This window comes from Equus quagga, chromosome 7 (genome assembly GCF_021613505.1).
Source record: "Equus quagga isolate Etosha38 chromosome 7, UCLA_HA_Equagga_1.0, whole genome shotgun sequence".
Lineage (NCBI taxonomy): Eukaryota > Metazoa > Chordata > Mammalia > Perissodactyla > Equidae > Equus > Equus quagga.
Window position 1 is genome coordinate 85416022 of NC_060273.1, and position 17643 is coordinate 85433664.

General features: G+C 46.7%; 1 protein-coding gene across 3 annotated transcripts in view; it reads left to right on the top strand.

Moving 5' to 3' along the window:
- Positions 1–17643, top strand: part of ACSL6 (acyl-CoA synthetase long chain family member 6) — a 59853-nt gene that overhangs the window by 27309 nt on the left and 14901 nt on the right. For 2 of the 3 annotated variants that reach the window (XM_046665536.1, XM_046665534.1), the window contains exons 10-18: positions 5461–5534; positions 7074–7151; positions 8603–8737; positions 9125–9259; positions 10324–10419; positions 11425–11497; positions 13563–13651; positions 14386–14502; positions 17483–17626. In XM_046665536.1, the coding sequence (XP_046521492.1) occupies positions 5461–5534; positions 7074–7151; positions 8603–8737; positions 9125–9259; positions 10324–10419; positions 11425–11497; positions 13563–13651; positions 14386–14502; positions 17483–17626 (941 nt within the window). Of the gene's footprint in view, positions 1–5460; positions 5535–7073; positions 7152–7208; positions 7287–8602; positions 8738–9124; positions 9260–10323; positions 10420–11424; positions 11498–13562; positions 13652–14385; positions 14503–17482; positions 17627–17643 lie in introns of all 3 variants that reach the window. The other variant, XM_046665535.1, reaches the window with a different exon arrangement.

Below are 17643 nucleotides of genomic sequence, written 5' to 3' on the forward strand. Positions count from 1 at the left end.
AGTCCCGAAGGATCAGCAGCTGAAGGAAAAGAGGGGGAAGGACATTCTCCACAGAGGGAACAGCATGTGCAGAGGACTGGTGGCAGAAACGAAAATGTCACTTTGAGGCAGAGTTGAGTGAGGAAAAGAGAGGTCTGGGAGCAGGGCCTGGGAACACCGGCGGGAGGAGAATGATAGGGGTAAGAGTTTCAAATGGAGGCTGAGCAGGAGCAGCCAGAGAGGCTAGAGAAGAATAGAATCTGTCAGCATTGTCTAGTGACTAAGTTGTACCCATAGCATGCTGCCACAAAACGCCTGCTGGTGCTCTTGGCAAAGGCTAATCATGGGCTGGGGACTGGAAACAGAAGCTGATTGTGGTGGACTGAGGAGTGAATGGGAGGTGAGGATGTCAGTTCAGCAAGTGTGAACAATTCTTTCAAGAAGTTTGGCCATGACACCAAAAGGCATGCTCCATAGTGTTTATAGCAACAGTATTTGAATAGTCAGAGTCTGGAAATAACTCAAATACCCGTCAGCAATAGAATGATATGCCTACAAGTATTATACCTCAATGTTGTGTGAAAGAAACTAGGCACAAAAGATTGTACAATTTCTTTAATGTAAAATGACAAAACACAACAAACTATTCTATGGTTTTGGAAGTCAGGATAACAGGGCCCTGGAATGCTGGTGATGTTCTATTTCTTGATCTGGGTGCTGGTGGCACAGGTAAGTTCAATTTGAAAAACAATCTATTGAGCTGTACACTTATGTGGACACTTTTCCATATGTATGTTATGCTGCAAGAAAAAGTTTATTTAAAAAAAATCAGCTGTGTAGGAATGACAGGGAGCAAGGGTGGCAGCTGGTAGAAGCCATGGGGTTGAGGGAGGGTGGGGTTTTTGTTGTTTTCCTGAAGATACTTGAAAGTGTATTTCTTATAGTTGAGAAGGAGCCACTAGGGATAGAGGAGAGGGAGGTGATGCTCAGCAGAGCAAGGGGGAAGAAGGGAGAAAGAGAGGATTCTGGGAGGCCAAGAAGATGTGGGGAGCCCTCCTCTGTGGAGTAGGAGTCAGGGGTCCTGGCCTGAGGGTGAGAGGAGTCATGAATAGATCAGAGTCGAAAGGGGCACAGTGTGAAAGTTTTGTGAAGAGAACCCTTCTGGACTGGAGGCCGTGAGCCTCAGGGGCCACGTTGTGGGAGGGGTGGAAAAGATGGGCAGCTGGGTTGGCTTGGTGGCATTATCAGACTAGGGTGTTCTAGAGGAAGCCTGGGAGCTGAAGCACTTGGCAGGAGAGAGTGGCTAAAGTGAGGGACACCAGAGTCCAGCCTGGGAGGGAGAGATGAGAGGAAAGATAGGTTGGGGAAGATCACATGTCTGGAGTTCTATGAAAGGGTCTCAGCATGAGGGAGCTGGCCGGGTCAGTTCTTAGCGGTGGCAGTAGGGGTAGGAGTCTGAGGAGGATGTGGAGGCCACTGGAATGGGGCATCTTTTCTATTCCAATTGAGGGTGCCCAGTCATCTGCAGTCATTTAGCTGAGCATGTACATGCCCATCAGCCCTACAGCTGGGGCTGCTTAGAGGCAGGCTCTCTGGAGAAAATACTCACCTTGACCTATTCATTTTGCACCGTTCGGTTCAAGACTTTTGTGATCACAGGCATAAAACTATCTCCACACTCCTGCTGGATGGTTTTAGGAGAATTTCTTAACCTTTCTTAAGCCTCAGTTTCCTTAGATATTAAATGAATACATCTAATACCTGTATCATAGGGTTGTTTCAAGAAATAACTGAACTACCATGTATGAAATACCTAGCACAGTGCCCACACTAGTGGGTGTTCAGTGATTGGCTGCTACTATAGTTATTATCTGTATTCCTACTGGCCCTCAAGTCTGATTTGTAAAAAATTGGTAGATATGAGATTGATGAACGTAAGACTCAATCCTAAAGAATGTTTAGAAGCCTCTAGCAGAGAGACGAACACTGTGTTTGCCTTGTAAAATTTCCAGAGCACTTATGTCACCCATATCTTTTGTAACCCACCTTTGACTGTGTGAAAGTGGAGACAAGCAGCCAGAAGAGCCCCCAGCCAGAGGGCCCAGCACTGCTCCCAACCTGGACTCCTGCCCCTGCGAGAGAGACCTGGAGCTTAGCTTCACCCCACAGCTGCTCTCACTTGGAGTGCATGTCCATCTAGGGCAGATCTTCACTGATCTGCACATACCTTTCTGCTATCAGCCGTGGGTGGGCCGCCCAGGAACCCCAGCTGAAGTCAAAATGCCATTTGCAAAACCTGAAACTAAGAGAGTTATTGCTGTCCGCAGCTGGAGAGAAGTGAAATGCAAGGATGGCCAACTTATGCTTAGAAGGTGGGAAATGGACAGTAGGTCTCATACTGCTAAGATGTTGGGGCCTGGATGGCATCACCTCCCACTGATGTGGCACCAGAAAAGGAGAGAACCAGAGGAAACGTTGATTTTGCAACTTTATGCATAGGTCTAGCTAAGAATGCTTTGCCTTTTCCCCCATGTGAGCAACTTGGAATATTTTCCATATCATGTGTAAAAGAATTGCTGCCAGAGGTATGTAGTTGTCCTGAATCAGAGACACAAGCAGAGCTTTTCCAAAGGCTCACCTCTGACCTCCCAACTTAGACCTTGCAGTCTTCTCCCAGGATTTGTTGTCAACATTCACTTCTCCTTTATCCTTTGGGACCGCATCTAGACATGACTTGAGGAAATAATTTGAACATTTCTGGGAATATTTAAAAATTCTATAACTCAGAAGTTTATAAAATTTTGTTCATATACACAAGAAAACATTTGTTTCTAAAAGGTATAAACTTTTCTCGTCATGTTGGAGAGGAAGAGGGCTTGTCTAAGTAAGCAGAATTGAATAACCACTACCAATGTATGTGTTCGGGCCTGAACTCAGTGGAGGCTTTAGATACTTTTCATGAATGAAGACAACTTTTTCATCAATGAATACAACCCTGAGGTTGTATTAGGCATAAGCAAGTCAGCCAATCTCGCAAATCTAAAGCTCTGTAGCCCAGGATCATATTTTGTGACAGTTCTGATTTCATATTTAGTATTTTGGGGATGTCCCTTAGAAAATTCCAAAACTTGAGAATCCACAGGTGAAAATTTCCAGGTGACACTGTCCAATAGTTTCTGGGCACAGGGACTCAGGGCAATTTCTTAATATGGGCCTGGGTTTGAGGAAAGATGCTGGAATGAAAGAAGGACCAGCAGAGGTAACACAGATCCCATGGATCTTATTGTTTTCAAAAGGAAGATATTTTAACATCTACCTATTACAAAATGTGACTTTAAAAATCTTGTAACCTTCTGTGTCCCCCAAAGTCATCTATGTGATTTGCAATACAGATGTAAGTGCCAGAGCACCTGTTGAAACCCCGCCCACCACACATCTTGGTTAGACAGAGATGGGGCCATTACTGATGCTCTATGTCTCTGACAAATGGGTTACCAGTAAGTTGAGCAAACAGGCCTCATGGGATATAATCATGAGAGTAATTTTATTTTTGTCTCCATCTGTTCCTTTAAACTTGCTTAGTGGGGGTAGTTCTTTTTCTGCCCCAGGATAAAAACATAGGCATCTCATGCCTTTTCTGGTCACTCTCAGGTAATAAAAACCTCCATGGTCATTGTAAGTCACAAACACGGTCTTAATTCAGAGTTGCAAGTGTCAGTCCAAAATGAGTCAGTCCACTTCATTGTGCCTTCTCCCGTGCCCAGCTCGGCTGGCTGCAGGCTTGGTGGGGAAGGTATGGTCTGCCTTTTCTGTTTTCGCTGGTGTTTCTCCTCCTCCTCTAGCTGCTAATGAAGGTTTCTGCCCTCTCCCAACAGGTGGAAGTTGGGAGGGAAAATAAGAAAGTGGGAAAGGGAAGTTGGGAGATAATTTGGGGCAAACGTTTAAAACTCACTCTTTAGACACTTTCAGGAATTTTCTTGACATAGGCTGAGCCCTTCCTATGGTTTTCTGTTCTCTAATCCACTTCAGCTTCTGCCTCTGCTGTGCATTTTATTGCTTCCCCCAATAGGGGGGTGGTGTGGGGAGGGGGCGGGACGTCCTTTTGCCCCGGCAAACTGGCCTTGTGGACAAGACTCCTTTTTAACTCACCATTCCCACCACCACTCCCTCAGACTGATGTGCCTTGTGCAGACTCCATATCCAGTTCCTGGGATTTATTATTTTTTGGCAGCTGAAGCCTTCTTTACCTTTCTCATTGGGTCCCTCAGCTTTAGGGAACACAGTCAGTGTCTGAAGCAATCCCATTTGGGTCTAGATTAGTTTGGGTTTCAGGTTAGGGTTGGGAGAGACCTTCTCATTCCTCCCCTTTGATGGGCTGTAGAAATTGGTGTAGCTCTCTCTAAAGAGATCCTTCTCACAAATTCTCAATCTCTCTCTCTCTCTGTCTTATTGAGGTGAAATTCACATGGCATAAAATTAACCATTTTAAAGTGAATAATTCAGTGGAATTTAGTACAATACTCTCTTAATCTCCTCTCACTTAGCCCTTTTATTGCCTCTTTCTGGGTGAGGGTTGCAAAGTTAACATATTGGTTTATTTGATGTTTCCTGGGTAAATTCTGCATAGTGGTCTGGCCTCTCACTTTTGGTGTTTCACAGCTATTGTATCTGCTGCCTCAGCGGAAACTTAAAATTAACATCTTTTCTACATGGATTATATCCTTAGACCATATAGATGCCCTATGAGGTGGGTATCATCGTCCCTGTTTTATAGGTAAGGAAATAGAGAGGAGAAATGGCTTGCCCATGTTATGCTAGCTGTGAGAGGCACGGTCAGGATTTGAGCCCAGTCAGATCTGCCCAGCAGCAGCAGCAGGGTTGTGTCGACCCTGACATGGAAGAGTGGCCGAGCTGGCCTCCCTTTCCACCCGGCCTCTGAGTTGTCCTGGCAGCCCCAGGCTTCCTCACAAGCAGCAGTGAAAGGTAGTGCCGAGACAAAGCAGGAACATCTGTGTCCCATCTCTGCTGATGAGCAGGCAGGAGGGGCTGCTTCAACCCTCTGTACCTCCAGCCTGGCCTGAGCCTGGGGCCTTCCCAGGTTCCAGATGCAGCAAAGAAGTCCTCTGCCAGCAGAGTTGGCTACTAGATTCTGGAGACTAGACCTGCTCAGGCCCAGAGAACAGCATAGGGCACTGGGTGTATGTGAGGACCCAAGAGCCTGTGCTCCCTGAGGGAGGCAGGAGAGGGTAAGGGGCAGGCCACAGGTTGCCAACGCCTCAGGCCTTGAGGCACCCCACCTGTGCAGCTGTGTTACCTGCCATCTGGTCCCAAGATGGTGGGCTTTGAATGTCTACAGGATGAAGGTCCAGCCAGAGCTCGGCTGGAGAGCCCTGGGTGTTTGGGACTGCCGACTCGGGCAGTGTTCTCAAGGAGTGGCTCTTGAGCTTCCAACTAATTTGCCTTCTTGCTTTCTCTTTTCAGGGAACCCCAAAGGTGCAATGCTCACCCATGGGAACGTGGTGGCTGACTTCTCAGGCTTTCTGAAAGTGACAGAGGTGAATAAAGTAGACTCGCTAATGCGGGTGTCTCTTGAGGACACCCTCAAGCCTCAGAGGCTTTTTGTGTTTGTTTTCTTTTTGTTTTCCTGATATAATCTGAACTGCCTTTCACAAGCAGGAGTTTCTGTTCTCATTAGAGCAACCCCCTTCTTACAGACACTTTTAACTGCAAACACTGAAATGATCTATACCTGAAAAATATTCAGTTTATTTCTGAGTGCTAAGATCCCAGGAAAAAAAACCATTTTTTTTCTTTTTTAACTTCAAAAATTGAGATACCTGTGGTTTTGTGTGTACCTTTATTTAGAAAGTAATCCCTAATAACTTACTTGTTTTTCAAGTAGGTCAGGGTTTAATTCAGTCGTTTTGTGTTTAAGGACTACTAGAGTCTGAGAAACAGCGGCAACTGCTAATTTATAAGGCTGTACTTAAAAAGGTAAATCAAAAATCAAAAAAGCCTGATATCTCGGCCTGAAAAAAGCATGTTAGCATTTTATAACCAGCTAGGAAAGAAGGACCTTTTCCCACAAGTGGTGAGTATCCGAATGTCCTACAGTTTCCTTAAGGAGAAAGGAATGTATCTTTTCATATAAGTTAGCCTTTTTCTTTGCTGTGGAGAAATCACTATCCACATTCGTGCCAGATGGCGTTATGGAGCATATGCCCCAAACAGTTATATATTTTGGTCAAAAAAGGTGAAAGAGGTGAAAGACTGCTGGAGAGCCCAAGTCAGGAGCCGTGAGCCAGGTCCCCAGGGCTTGTCCAAACACATCCAAAAGCCAGCCCAGGAGAATGAAGGCCTCTGCAAAAAGGCAGAGAGCAGGGAAGTCCAGCAAAGGAGAGCTCCCAAAGGCACGGCCTGTCCTGTCCTTGAGCCCAGGCCTTGTGCAGGCCCCCCTGGCTGTCGCAGCCCCTGCCCTGAGGTCAGTCCCATCTGTGAGAAGAGGGCTAGGGTGCACAGCAGGCCTGCCTCTCAGCCATGGCTCGTGAGGCCTGGTTCAGCTGTCTGGGGCCTGACCTTGCCCCCAACTCTGTCCCCGGCTCGTATCTTAGCCACAGTTGGTGTAGATTTAGGGTTCTCTGGGCCCATTTCTCTGAAAGAAGGACTAGGAAGTGCTGACAAGCCGAGACCCTCTGAATCCCAGCCGACTGCCTGCAGTGAGGCGCAGGCCCTCCCCAGAGGAGACTCGCTGCGGAGCTGGGCTCTGCTGGTTTGTGTGTGCTTCATTTGGCTCTTTGCTTCTGCAGATAACCTAGACCCACTGGCGCTGCGACCTAACACTCCGCTTCCTACGCTGCCTGTCTCTCTGTCTCTCTTTTCTTCCTGCACCTTCTTCCTCTCACTCTTTCTCTCTCATTTTTTTCTCTCTCTCATCTCACCTCTCTCTCTGTCTCCCTCCCCCCTTCCCCATTTCCCTTCCCCCTCTTCCTGTTTGCCCCTCCAGGACCATTTTCTCTTTATTGTTTTATGACTCTCTTGTCGTCTTCCTGTCAGTGTTTTCTTTCCTTTCTGTCTCCCATGCCCGGCACCTGCAGAAAGTGATCTTTCCGAGACAGGACGATGTGCTCATCTCCTTCCTGCCTCTGGCTCACATGTTTGAGAGAGTAATCCAGGTAAGACGCCTGCCCTACTGACCGGGCCTTGCCTGGGCTCCTTCTGTTCTCTTACAGAGTCAGTGGGCTCCCACTCGTGCGGATGTGCACGTTTCCTATTTGCCTTTAGCACACATGTTTGAGCGAATGGTGCAGGTAAGGCCCTGGCTCCAGGGAGGCACAGTCTGTGCCCAGAACCCAGAACCCCAGCAGGCTGTCACTTGTCACTGGTGGTGTGAAGTAGCACTAAACTGCCCTGTCCTCAGAAGGTACCTAAGGGGTCAGAGGACCTTGGCCACCCCACCTGTCCCTCTCAAGAGCATTGCTCCAGGGAAGACCCCAGGCCAGCCCTGTCTTACCTGTGGACACACCTCAGCTGAGAGACACCCCAGCTGATGCATCTACTCAGAGCATCACAACTTTGCAGAAGTGCTCTACCGTTCTAGCTCTCGGCTGTGTGGCTCTATATATGGCCAAACACTTATATTCCATAACTTCCATAACTCACCAATTCCTAACAAAGAAAACAAGATGCTAAAGTTGGGGAATCAGACAGTCATGGCCCCTCAGGCTGTCAATGGGACTAGCATTATGAATGGCCCTGAGACAGGCCTTATGGGATTGCAGAGGGGACGCAGGCTTGGGTCCACATGAGGTTCTGAGGACAAAGAATTCTCCATGTATGTCACTCAAGGAATCAACCTGTGAATAAACTGTGTCTTCTAAGCCTCTCCCATTTTGCCTTGGGGGAGATCTGGTATAATAGGGCATGCTTTCCAGCTTTCCAGACCTGGATTAGAATGCCAGCAATTACTGTGAACTGGTTTTGTGACTGGGCAAGTCCCTTTACCTCTCCAACCTTTGCGTTTCTCACCTATAAAATGGATATTAGAAATACTGGCTCTCCTATAGGGTTGCTATGAGCATTAAAGAAAGGAGGATTATATTAAGCCTCTGGCATACTCTTAGTCCCTTTAGCAACCAGCCAGGTCCCCCTTAGCCTCCCACAGCCAACATTAGCAGCATCTCCTGTACTCATGGGTACCGCAAATCCTTCAGAGTTGGTGAGGTGTTCCTGGGGAAATCCGCAGACGCTCTGAGAGCTGGAGCAGACCCATTGATAGGATGTAGTATGGCTCAGAGAGCTAAGGCCCCTGTCCAGAGTTTAGGAGTGAACATGAAGGGGCAGGCACCAGTGAGACTGGCTGCTCTGGCATCTCCCAGAGGCTCAGCATTCCACTCTGTCTCCTGCTGCTTCTCTCTGTGCCTGAGTGGAACTTAGTAGGGAGGTGGGGAGGTGGTAGGGAGTTTGTCACCTCAGATAGCATTCTTCAATGTCCCATGGCAGCAGCCAGAGCTGGGTTAAGGGGTCTTGGGCGCCCTCCATGTAGGGCAGAACTTTAGACAGCTCTGGACTGTAGCCAAGACTGACCAGCCTGAGGGACTCCTCCTTTCCTGTCCTTTCCCTCCAGTCTGTTGTCTACTGCCACGGAGGGCGCGTCGGCTTCTTCCAGGGAGACATCCGTCTCCTCTCGGATGATATGAAGGCTCTTTGCCCCACCATCTTCCCTGTGGTCCCACGACTGCTGAACCGGATGTACGACAAGGTGAGCCCTCCAGGGAGTCTCTGCCCAGGCTGAAAAGCTGCTTATCTGCTGTATGGACAGGGTCTGGAACCCCATGCAGGCTTTCCACACCTCCATCCTCAGGTTCTGGAAGTTGCCTCTTCTCTTGAATGCCCTAACTCTCATCCTTGCTATTCTCCAAAACCCTGGTTGTGGTTGGGGAGATTTTTTCAGGAATTGCTATCCCCACAACATGCCCAGACCTTGGTAGCATTAACCTTTAGCTGGATGTCACACATTCAGTGACCTCCTACAGGGGCAAAATAGAGCATGGCTTCTCTGCTGGCCAGTCTGGGCCTTCTTCCTGGGGGGTGTGTCTAGAGGTGGCACATGCAGCCCCAACAGCTGTTTCCAACTTCTGTTCCCTAGATCTTCTGCCAAGCAGACACACCAGTAAAGCGTTGGTTCCTGGAGTTTGCAGCAAAGCGTAAACAGGCTGAGGTCCGGAGTGGAATCATCAGGAATGACAGTATCTGGGATGAATTATTCTTTAATAAGATTCAGGTAAGAAAATGAACAAGTGATTGTAGAGTGACACCCAAGTGTCCAATGGGTGACCTTACAGAAGAATTAAAGAAGTTCATCCCAGTGGCCTGTAATCTTATAAAATAATAAAACTCATTTGCTAATGAAATCAAAGCTTAAGCTACCATTGAAATCTAAAAGGGCTCATTTCTGTTCTTTAGAGATGTGTTATATTTGCCAAAAGGCAACCAGCAAGAAGGGCTCCTGAAAAGTAGGTTGCTTGACCTCCACAGGCATCAGAGCAACTCTGCCCTTGATGGGTCAAGTCCACCAAGGGGGCTTGAAGATTCTCTCGCCCCTCCCTGTAGCCCTGGCCATGGTGGTTTTCCAGCAGCTCTAGGTTCTAGCCAGATGACCAAGAATCTTCCTTTCCCTTTGTGTTTCCTATCCCTTCAACCTCTCCCAAACCAGGCCAGTCATAAGTTACTCATTTGTGTCTCCCCACTAGAGTTTTCAAGCTATGCATTACTCAAGGAATTTGTAGTTAATTAGTAGCATTACTCATTTTTTTCTTACTATTCTATTTTTAGATATGAAAATTAATATTTAAAATCTTTTGGCTCAACTTAGAAAGACAAAGTGTTTAAAGAATTCTTTGTCCTCTGCAGTGCATAGTAAATAGAGCATTGTATTGATTTATAAATGAAAAAAGCCTATGCCATTGAGACGGAAGTGGGAAGAAATTGTCTTAAGTATTTGTTTTGGATGCTAGCAAATGATGGGAGAGTGAGGGAATGGCTATGTATTTTAAGGAAGAGAGAATGAGAATTAGAGAATACCATACAGGTTAGTGGCACTTATCTCAAAATACATAAAAGAATTGACGATATCGTGGGTTGAGTTGCAAAGCTGATTGGACTAATTCATTTGGAAGGAGAAGGGTTCCTCAGCTCATGTGTTATACAGCCTCAAACCTTCTCTCTGATCCCTATCCTAGGGTCCAGGTAGGGGAAAGTTGTTGAAGGTTGAACAGATGAGGCCCAGATGGGCTAGACGCCACTCTGGCAGCACAAACATTGGCAGGTTCTTCTCTCTTCCCACAGGCCAGTCTTGGTGGGTGTGTGCGGATGATTGTTACTGGAGCAGCCCCCGCATCCCCAACAGTCCTGGGATTCCTCCGGGCGGCTCTGGGGTGCCAGGTATTGCCATTATGTGTCCTTCCCTGGGAGCAATGGGATGTGTATTAGGGCAGGAAACCCACTATACTGTCTACTGAACGGAAAAAGATCCTGGGAGCAAGATTTTAGTGGAATAAAAGCTCCCTCCTCTGAGGATGTAAGAAGCCCAAGTCAATGAAAGCCAGGATGAACTTGTGACAGTCTTGAAAGCCCAGGTGGTTCCACTCTGTGAAAAAGGATCAGATAAACTATGTATGAATCATCAATGTGCTGGAGAACCTGTACCAAACCTGTAGCAGCATCTCTGCGTTCTCCAGCCTGCAAAATATCTCCCAACCCAGAAAAGGAGCACAAGGGAGGAGGATGAAAGTCCACTTGTGTGTTTTTATTTGATTCAATAGGTTTTGTTATCTCTAAAAAGCCCACTCCTTACATTTATCCATTCGATTAATATTTAAGTTCCTACATATGCGGGGTATAGTAACATAGTTGTGACTGATGGGTTTGAAGTAAAGTAAGCACATCTATTTCATAAATGTACATGCTTAAATTTTTTTACTTTGGAAGCTCTGGGCTTCTTACACTGTCCTCCTATTCTACACCAACATGGCCTGACCACTCCTAAAGGCAGACTCTCCTACGTGGTGTATTCCTGCAAGCACATGGGGCTCTGGAGGGGAATATCTTTCAAAGACAAAATAAAACATATAGTAGATTTTAAAATATTTGTCTTTAATACATATTCTCCAAATGAAAAATAGTTAGTGGCTGAAAATAGGCCAGAAATCTTTACCCCAAACCACATAACCTTATCTAACTGTCTATGGTAAAAATAGCAAAGTAGCCACACCTGTGGTCTGTGTTCAGCTTCACCTGGAATTACCTACCTCCAGAGCACCTCCCCTCTCACCATCCCCAGCACGGAGCAGCCTGATGCTCAGTGGGAGGTTAGCTGCCTGAAAAAGGCAGCCCGTCAGCTGCAGGAGGGTGTGTGCCTGCATTGTGGTCTCTGTGTTTTGCTTGAAGGTTTATGAAGGTTATGGCCAAACTGAGTGCACAGCTGGATGTACGTTCACCACACCCGGGGACTGGACCTCAGGTAGGATGGACTGGAGATGAGGGAATGGTTCACAGGGCACTGCTGAGTTCAGGCAGCAGGCTCTAAAGCTTCCTCATGGAAAGTAAATTTACATGGGCACTTAGGAAAAAAGTAACAGAAATAGAAGAAAAACACTAATGGTGGTTATGGCATTATTCGTTGTGGCATTATGGATCTATTGTTCTCTTTGTTACATATTTTTGTATTTTCCTACTTTTTTGTATTTTTCTATTTCTTTTGTAGATAAATAGAAATCATGTTTAAAAAAATAATAAAAAGTAGTAGATCACAAAATAAGGCTCCAGGTGGAAAAATGCTTATAATATCAGTAAAAATCAGTATATTGGATTTTATAGATCCTAATACCACATAGCCTTGCTTACAGTCATTTTAGAATGAAAGAAGCAGACCATGAATTGAATATGATTTGGGAAGGAGAGGCAAGTTCATGGTGGCCAGAGCACTATTTCTTAAAGGGCCACTTCTGAGGCCCTTTGGGAACTGCGGTCTCCTGTGGTGTTAATGTCTAGAGGGCAGCAGCAATCTCAGGAAGGAGGGGCTCCTATCCATGTCCTCATTCTGAAGAGCCTCATCTTTCAGGGCAAGGAGGAAGCGGTGGGTAGCCATGTACCATCTATCACCAAATTTAGACCAGACACTGGAATAATCTGAAAAACGTTCAGCAAAAGAATTCTTGAGGATACCCACTTCCTCTATGAGCCTGGGGTCACTCTTCATGCTTAAGTTTGCTCAACTACCAACTGGAAAACTTGAGATGATGTGCATGCAAAAGAAATATGCTCAGTAATGCAATACTATTTTCAGAGTACCTTGAGGTAGTCAGCAGAAACACGATAGGTGCATGCTAAATTGAAATCATATTTTGCCAAGTCAAGTACAGAAGCCTTTTTTCCTGAGCTTTATTTCTTTAAACTCTAGCTGAATAAAGCCTATTTTGTAACATTCTTTGATCTCTCTACCACTCACAAACCTACTACAAAGATTGTCTTTTGAGGTCTTATTTCACTAACTTTTTTCTTATCGCCACCATTGTATTTACTGATCACGCTCACATGTTCCCTTCCTGTTGGACCCTTTCTTCCCTCTTACGTCATCTGAGTTCTCCTATGTAAGGCTTTTGAGGTTTTGCCTTTTTAATTAATCCCCTTACCATAAAAACTTTCAAGGGCTATTGAGTATTAGAGGATAGATATCTTTGTACAATACTGTAAAGGATTTGGCAGCCTCTCATTTAAAAGAGAACCAAAGAGTCACAGCCTCATTTTTCATTTACATGGTTGTTTTTTTTTTCAGGACCTTGGCCAGCACCTAATTAAAAATCCTCTGCCTTGCCAGTTAATTCTGCAACAACTACAAAAAATTATTAGAAAATGACTTAGATATAATTTTGTGGTTGGAGAATATAAGACCAAGAAAAGTCTTATTTTTCAGGGACAAGTTACCTTGTCTTTGCTTTCCATTCCTTTGTTGCTCAAAGTGTAGTGTGTGGACCAGAAGCCTCACCATCACCTGGGTGCCTGTAAGAAATGGAGAATCTCAGGCCTCATCCTAGACCTACTGAATCCGAATCTACATTTTAACTAGATTTGTAGATGACTGCCATGCACATTAAACAACTGTCCGGTGACTGGAGGAGAAGCGATGATGACTATATTGAATGATCCCAAACCAAGACGTGTGATCTGACCATGGGAAAAATGTTTTAATATGGGCATTATTGTAAAAAAAAAATCCTGCCTGTATGGTTGGTGTGGGTATGAGCCCCACCATGGACCCTGTGCAGGTTAGTGCTGGGCCGGGTGTGCCTGGCTAGCTCTTAAGAATCAAATGTAAAACAAAGGCCCAGCAGAGGTTGGCCTCTCCTTTCCAGAATTTTGTTTCGCTATCAGCACTGGCCTGTGACAAATGCCGATCTTAAAGCATACTGCTTTCCATTCATAATTCCCCAGTATGACCACTTGGGGCTTTTTACATGGCATGGAGCATCTTCATTGCTGAAATTGATCTGAACACTGACAAATACCATATTACTCTAATGTTCTAGGGCATGTCGGGGCGCCTCTGCCCTGCAATCATATCAAGCTCGTCGATATTGAAGAACTGAACTATTGGACCTGCAAAGGAGAGGGAGAGGTAAACGTACGCATTTAGCCATTCGTGTCTGTGATGCTACATGTAGTGAGTAAAAGAAAAAAAACATGAAAATGGAATTATTTTCCTTTTACCCTATGTGTAAAGTCACTTTAAATTACTGATTAATTTGAATTCAATTGAATTCAGCATTTCCTTTCCTGTTTATGAAGCAATCAACCCCCAAGGCTGGGACCGGGATGGTCTAAATGAAGATTTGGAATTCCTAAACTTTAAAAAAATCTCTTTTATTCCCCCTAACTGGCATGGCCTGCTGCTGTCTATCTGTCCCAGCAGAAACATGACCGTTTGCAAATAGGTCAGATAGTGTAGATAGAGCTGGCCTGTACTTGTTCATTCTGTGGGAGTGGATGGGAAAGCTGAGCTTGCTCATGAAGTAGGGGGCTCAAGCATCGCCAGTAGAACCAGCCAGCCATCAATATCTGATGAGACCCCATCCAGTCTCACAAAGCAGCAAATGCTGAAGGCCAGGGGGTTCCTGAGGAAGGAAAGATGGCAGAAGGAGGCCTGGGGTAGCCAGGGCAGAGGGAAAAGATGGAAAGGATGCTGCTTGAGAGAAGGCAGGAGATGGTTCCTGTCCTTTATTTCCATCACTGCAATTTCCACAGTGGATTTCCTGAGGGATTGCATACATTATTCTACACATGCCTGGTGACAGCCTCACATTAAGATTCATTATGCTGTGGGCTGAGAGAAAATGCTGTTTGTCCCTACAGATATGTGTGAAAGGACCAAATGTGTTCAAAGGTTATTTGAAAGATCCTGACAGGACAAAGGAGGCTCTGGACAGCGACGGCTGGCTTCACACTGGAGACATTGGGAAATGGCTGCCGGTGCGTATGTTTGGAACCATGGAGCACCAAACATTTTGGTGGTAGTAGGGTGTATAATCTGCCTCACTCCTGAGGCAGGAGTCTTCTCTATATCTTCCCTGACAATTAGTTCAGAAACACCTCCAGGGATCTGGAGGTTCTTCTTTGCCACATTCTTGAAGCTTCATCCTCCGTGTTCCTGATGAAGGTGATAGGGATCTTTGTGGGAGGGTACAGCTGGAGTTTGAGACCCACTCTATTCTCGATGGTTTCCAGAAAGAGATCTGACAGTGCTGTGGAGTTTGATGGGTGGAGTAGAAGGAGCAGGGGGTTCATAGATCTGGGAGATCTGAGAAAGGCAGGGCCTGGGAGCCCACGGACTCTGGCTTCCAGCTGAGAGGTGGCACTGAGCAGTGAGAAAAGCTTGGAGCTGAGCAGGAGGATGCGTGAGTTCCTCTGGCTCTGCCAGCAGTTGCTCTTGTGACCTTGAGCAAAGCCTCATCCCCTCTGGGTCTCCAGATTGACTCACTTGTAGAATAAGAGTGCAAGGCTATGTGGCATTCGTTGGCTCTGGCCCCCAACTTTTAGCCAAAACCAGTTATTGTGCCTCATTCTGTCATTTGTAAAATGGGGACCATAACATTGCTTACCTCTGTGGTTACTGTTGTGAGGAATATAATCTCATTTATTCCTCACAACAGTTAGCACAAAGCCTGGCCCAGTGGAGATGCTTAGGTGAAAGCTATGACCAGAAAAAGGCTCTGTCACTGAAACTGAGAGCCCTCCCCTGAAGCAGCCCACCCCAGGGACCTCTCCATGTCTCTGGGAAGTTGCTCAGGTTTTGAGTGGATGTTCTGAGATGCTTTGTTTGTCGGGCATGTGAATGATGTCGAGCCCTCCAGGAGTCCTCTGGACTGGCGAGCTGATTTGCCCCTGCTTGAATCAGTGTGCTTCCCTTTGAGGACGCTCTTTCCTGCAGCAGACAATGATGTATCCCTGGTGTGTGCCCTGGGCCAAGGGCTCTGCTCAGGGGAGAGATGTGCCTTTCGACGGTTCCCAACCTAATGTGATGGGCATGAGCCGAGGGCCGCTGTTACCTGGAGAGAGGCAGAGGAGGACAGGCGGCTACTGGATCTGAGTCTCAGGATATGAGTCATGTTCTGAGGGGAGAGGAGAGAGTAGGAAAGAGAGTCAGGGCGGGAGTCATAGAACAGCACGTGCTAAGTGAGAGACAGTAGAGGTGTGAGGCAAGCAATTCCAACTGGGGGCCCACAGGTGTGGAGAAGGGAGGCTGGAGAAGCAGCAGGGCCCTGGATACCGGCAGAGGGTGGGTTGTCCCGTCAGCTAAGGAAGTTGAGGCTTCAGGGCCCCTCACTTGTATGGACTCCTTCTAAGGAACTTCCTTTTGTATTATTTTCCTTAAAGAGGGCCCTCAAAATGGGAAAAAAGTTAAAGCTCCACAAAACCTTGAATCTGCTGCTGATGCCCTGTAACTTGGATGAAACCACTCACCTTTCAGGGTGTTGTGAGAAGCAAGTACATTAATTCATGTGAAGCACACCTAGTGTAGTCCTTGAACTTAGAGCCCAAGAGAGCAGGCAGGCAGTCTTTGGGAGGCAATTTCTTTTAATTATTATTATTTTGAAATAGTATTAGATAGATCACAGAAAAGGTATAAGCTTCTGATCCAGAAAGACCTGATTCAAATCCTGGTTCCCCTCCCTCCTGGCTGTGTGGCTTTGGAGGAGTTACTAACCTCTCTGATTCTCACTTTTATCATCTATGAAATGGAGGTGATGATACCCAGCTTATGGGGTGCCATGAGGACCAAAGAAGCCAGTGTAGGGAAAGCATGTGATGTCCAGCCTGGGTTTTGAGCAAAATGGGGCCTGCTTGTTTTTCTCTTCTAGAGAAATTGTCCTGGTTCTGGTGGATCAAGCAGATGGGGCAGGAACAGAGTGGTTTTGATGGGAGGAGGCGGTGGATATGAGAGGCATTTATGACTGAGGACAGATGAGCCTGACTGCTGGAAGTCCCAGGAGAGGCAAACGGCAAGGCCATCTCCAGATTTGGGGCTCGGCGACTGGGACAGTCTTGAGGAGGACAGTGATGAGCTGCTTTGGGGGCATGTTGCATCCTGCAGGCCTGGTTTCTGAAGCATTCTGAGGATAATTAGGTTCTGGGTCTGGAGGTCAGTGAAGAGGTCTGGCTGGAAGCTCAGACAGATGTGGGAGTGGCCAGTGAAGAGGTAAATGGTGTTTATCTCAAGCAGCATTGTCAGAGGAGGTAAGAAAAGTGCAACATTCAAGGGTTGAGCCAAAGGAGAGAGACTCACCTAATCATCTCAGAAACTCAAATAGGTCAAGGGGAGTCAGGGAGGTAAGTGGAGGTCCTGGACGCCAGACTCACAAGCACTCACTGCCCAAGGGAGGGCCTGCCTGCTCTAGGGGTGAGGACTCCTAATGCCGTCTAGCTCATTACGTAGGCATCATGGGAAGCCTCTGCCAGAGCTGTGCTATCTGCTGGAGGATAGAGAGACCACTTTTGGGAGTGGCTACAATAGTTAAAGTGAGAGGCCTAAGCATGATTTAAGGAGCAAAACTGAAGATGCTGGTGAGAAAAGGGACAGCTGGAGCAAGGGCCTGGGCAAGAAGGGAGCCCTGATGGGAAAGTAGGTGGGCCTTCTGAGGAGGAGGACACCTGTTGCTGGGCACTAGGGTGGCAGGAGTGGGAGGGGGGTGTGGCTCGGGTAAATGCTGAGGGGAAAGCACAGTGGGTACTCAGGGCCCAGTAAAGCTTGGGAACCATTAACCTGTGGTACATGATGGCTCTCTCCAGCCACTCAGTGGCTTCATAAGAGCAGAGACAGCAGATGGAGGAGCAGATCCGGGGAAGTCTGCAGGGTAGGACAGGGCAGGAGTGAGAGGCTGTGGCACTAAGGAGTAGGGGTTCAGGCTTGGGAATGCTGTCTTTTTATGAAGCTGTTTGTCTAACTCCACAGGCAGGAACTCTTAAAATTATTGATCGGAAAAAGCACATATTTAAACTTGCTCAGGGAGAATATGTTGCACCCGAGAAGATTGAGAACATCTATATCCGGAGCGAGCCTGTGGCGCAAATCTATGTTCATGGGGACAGCTTAAAGGTGACTCCTCTGTTCTT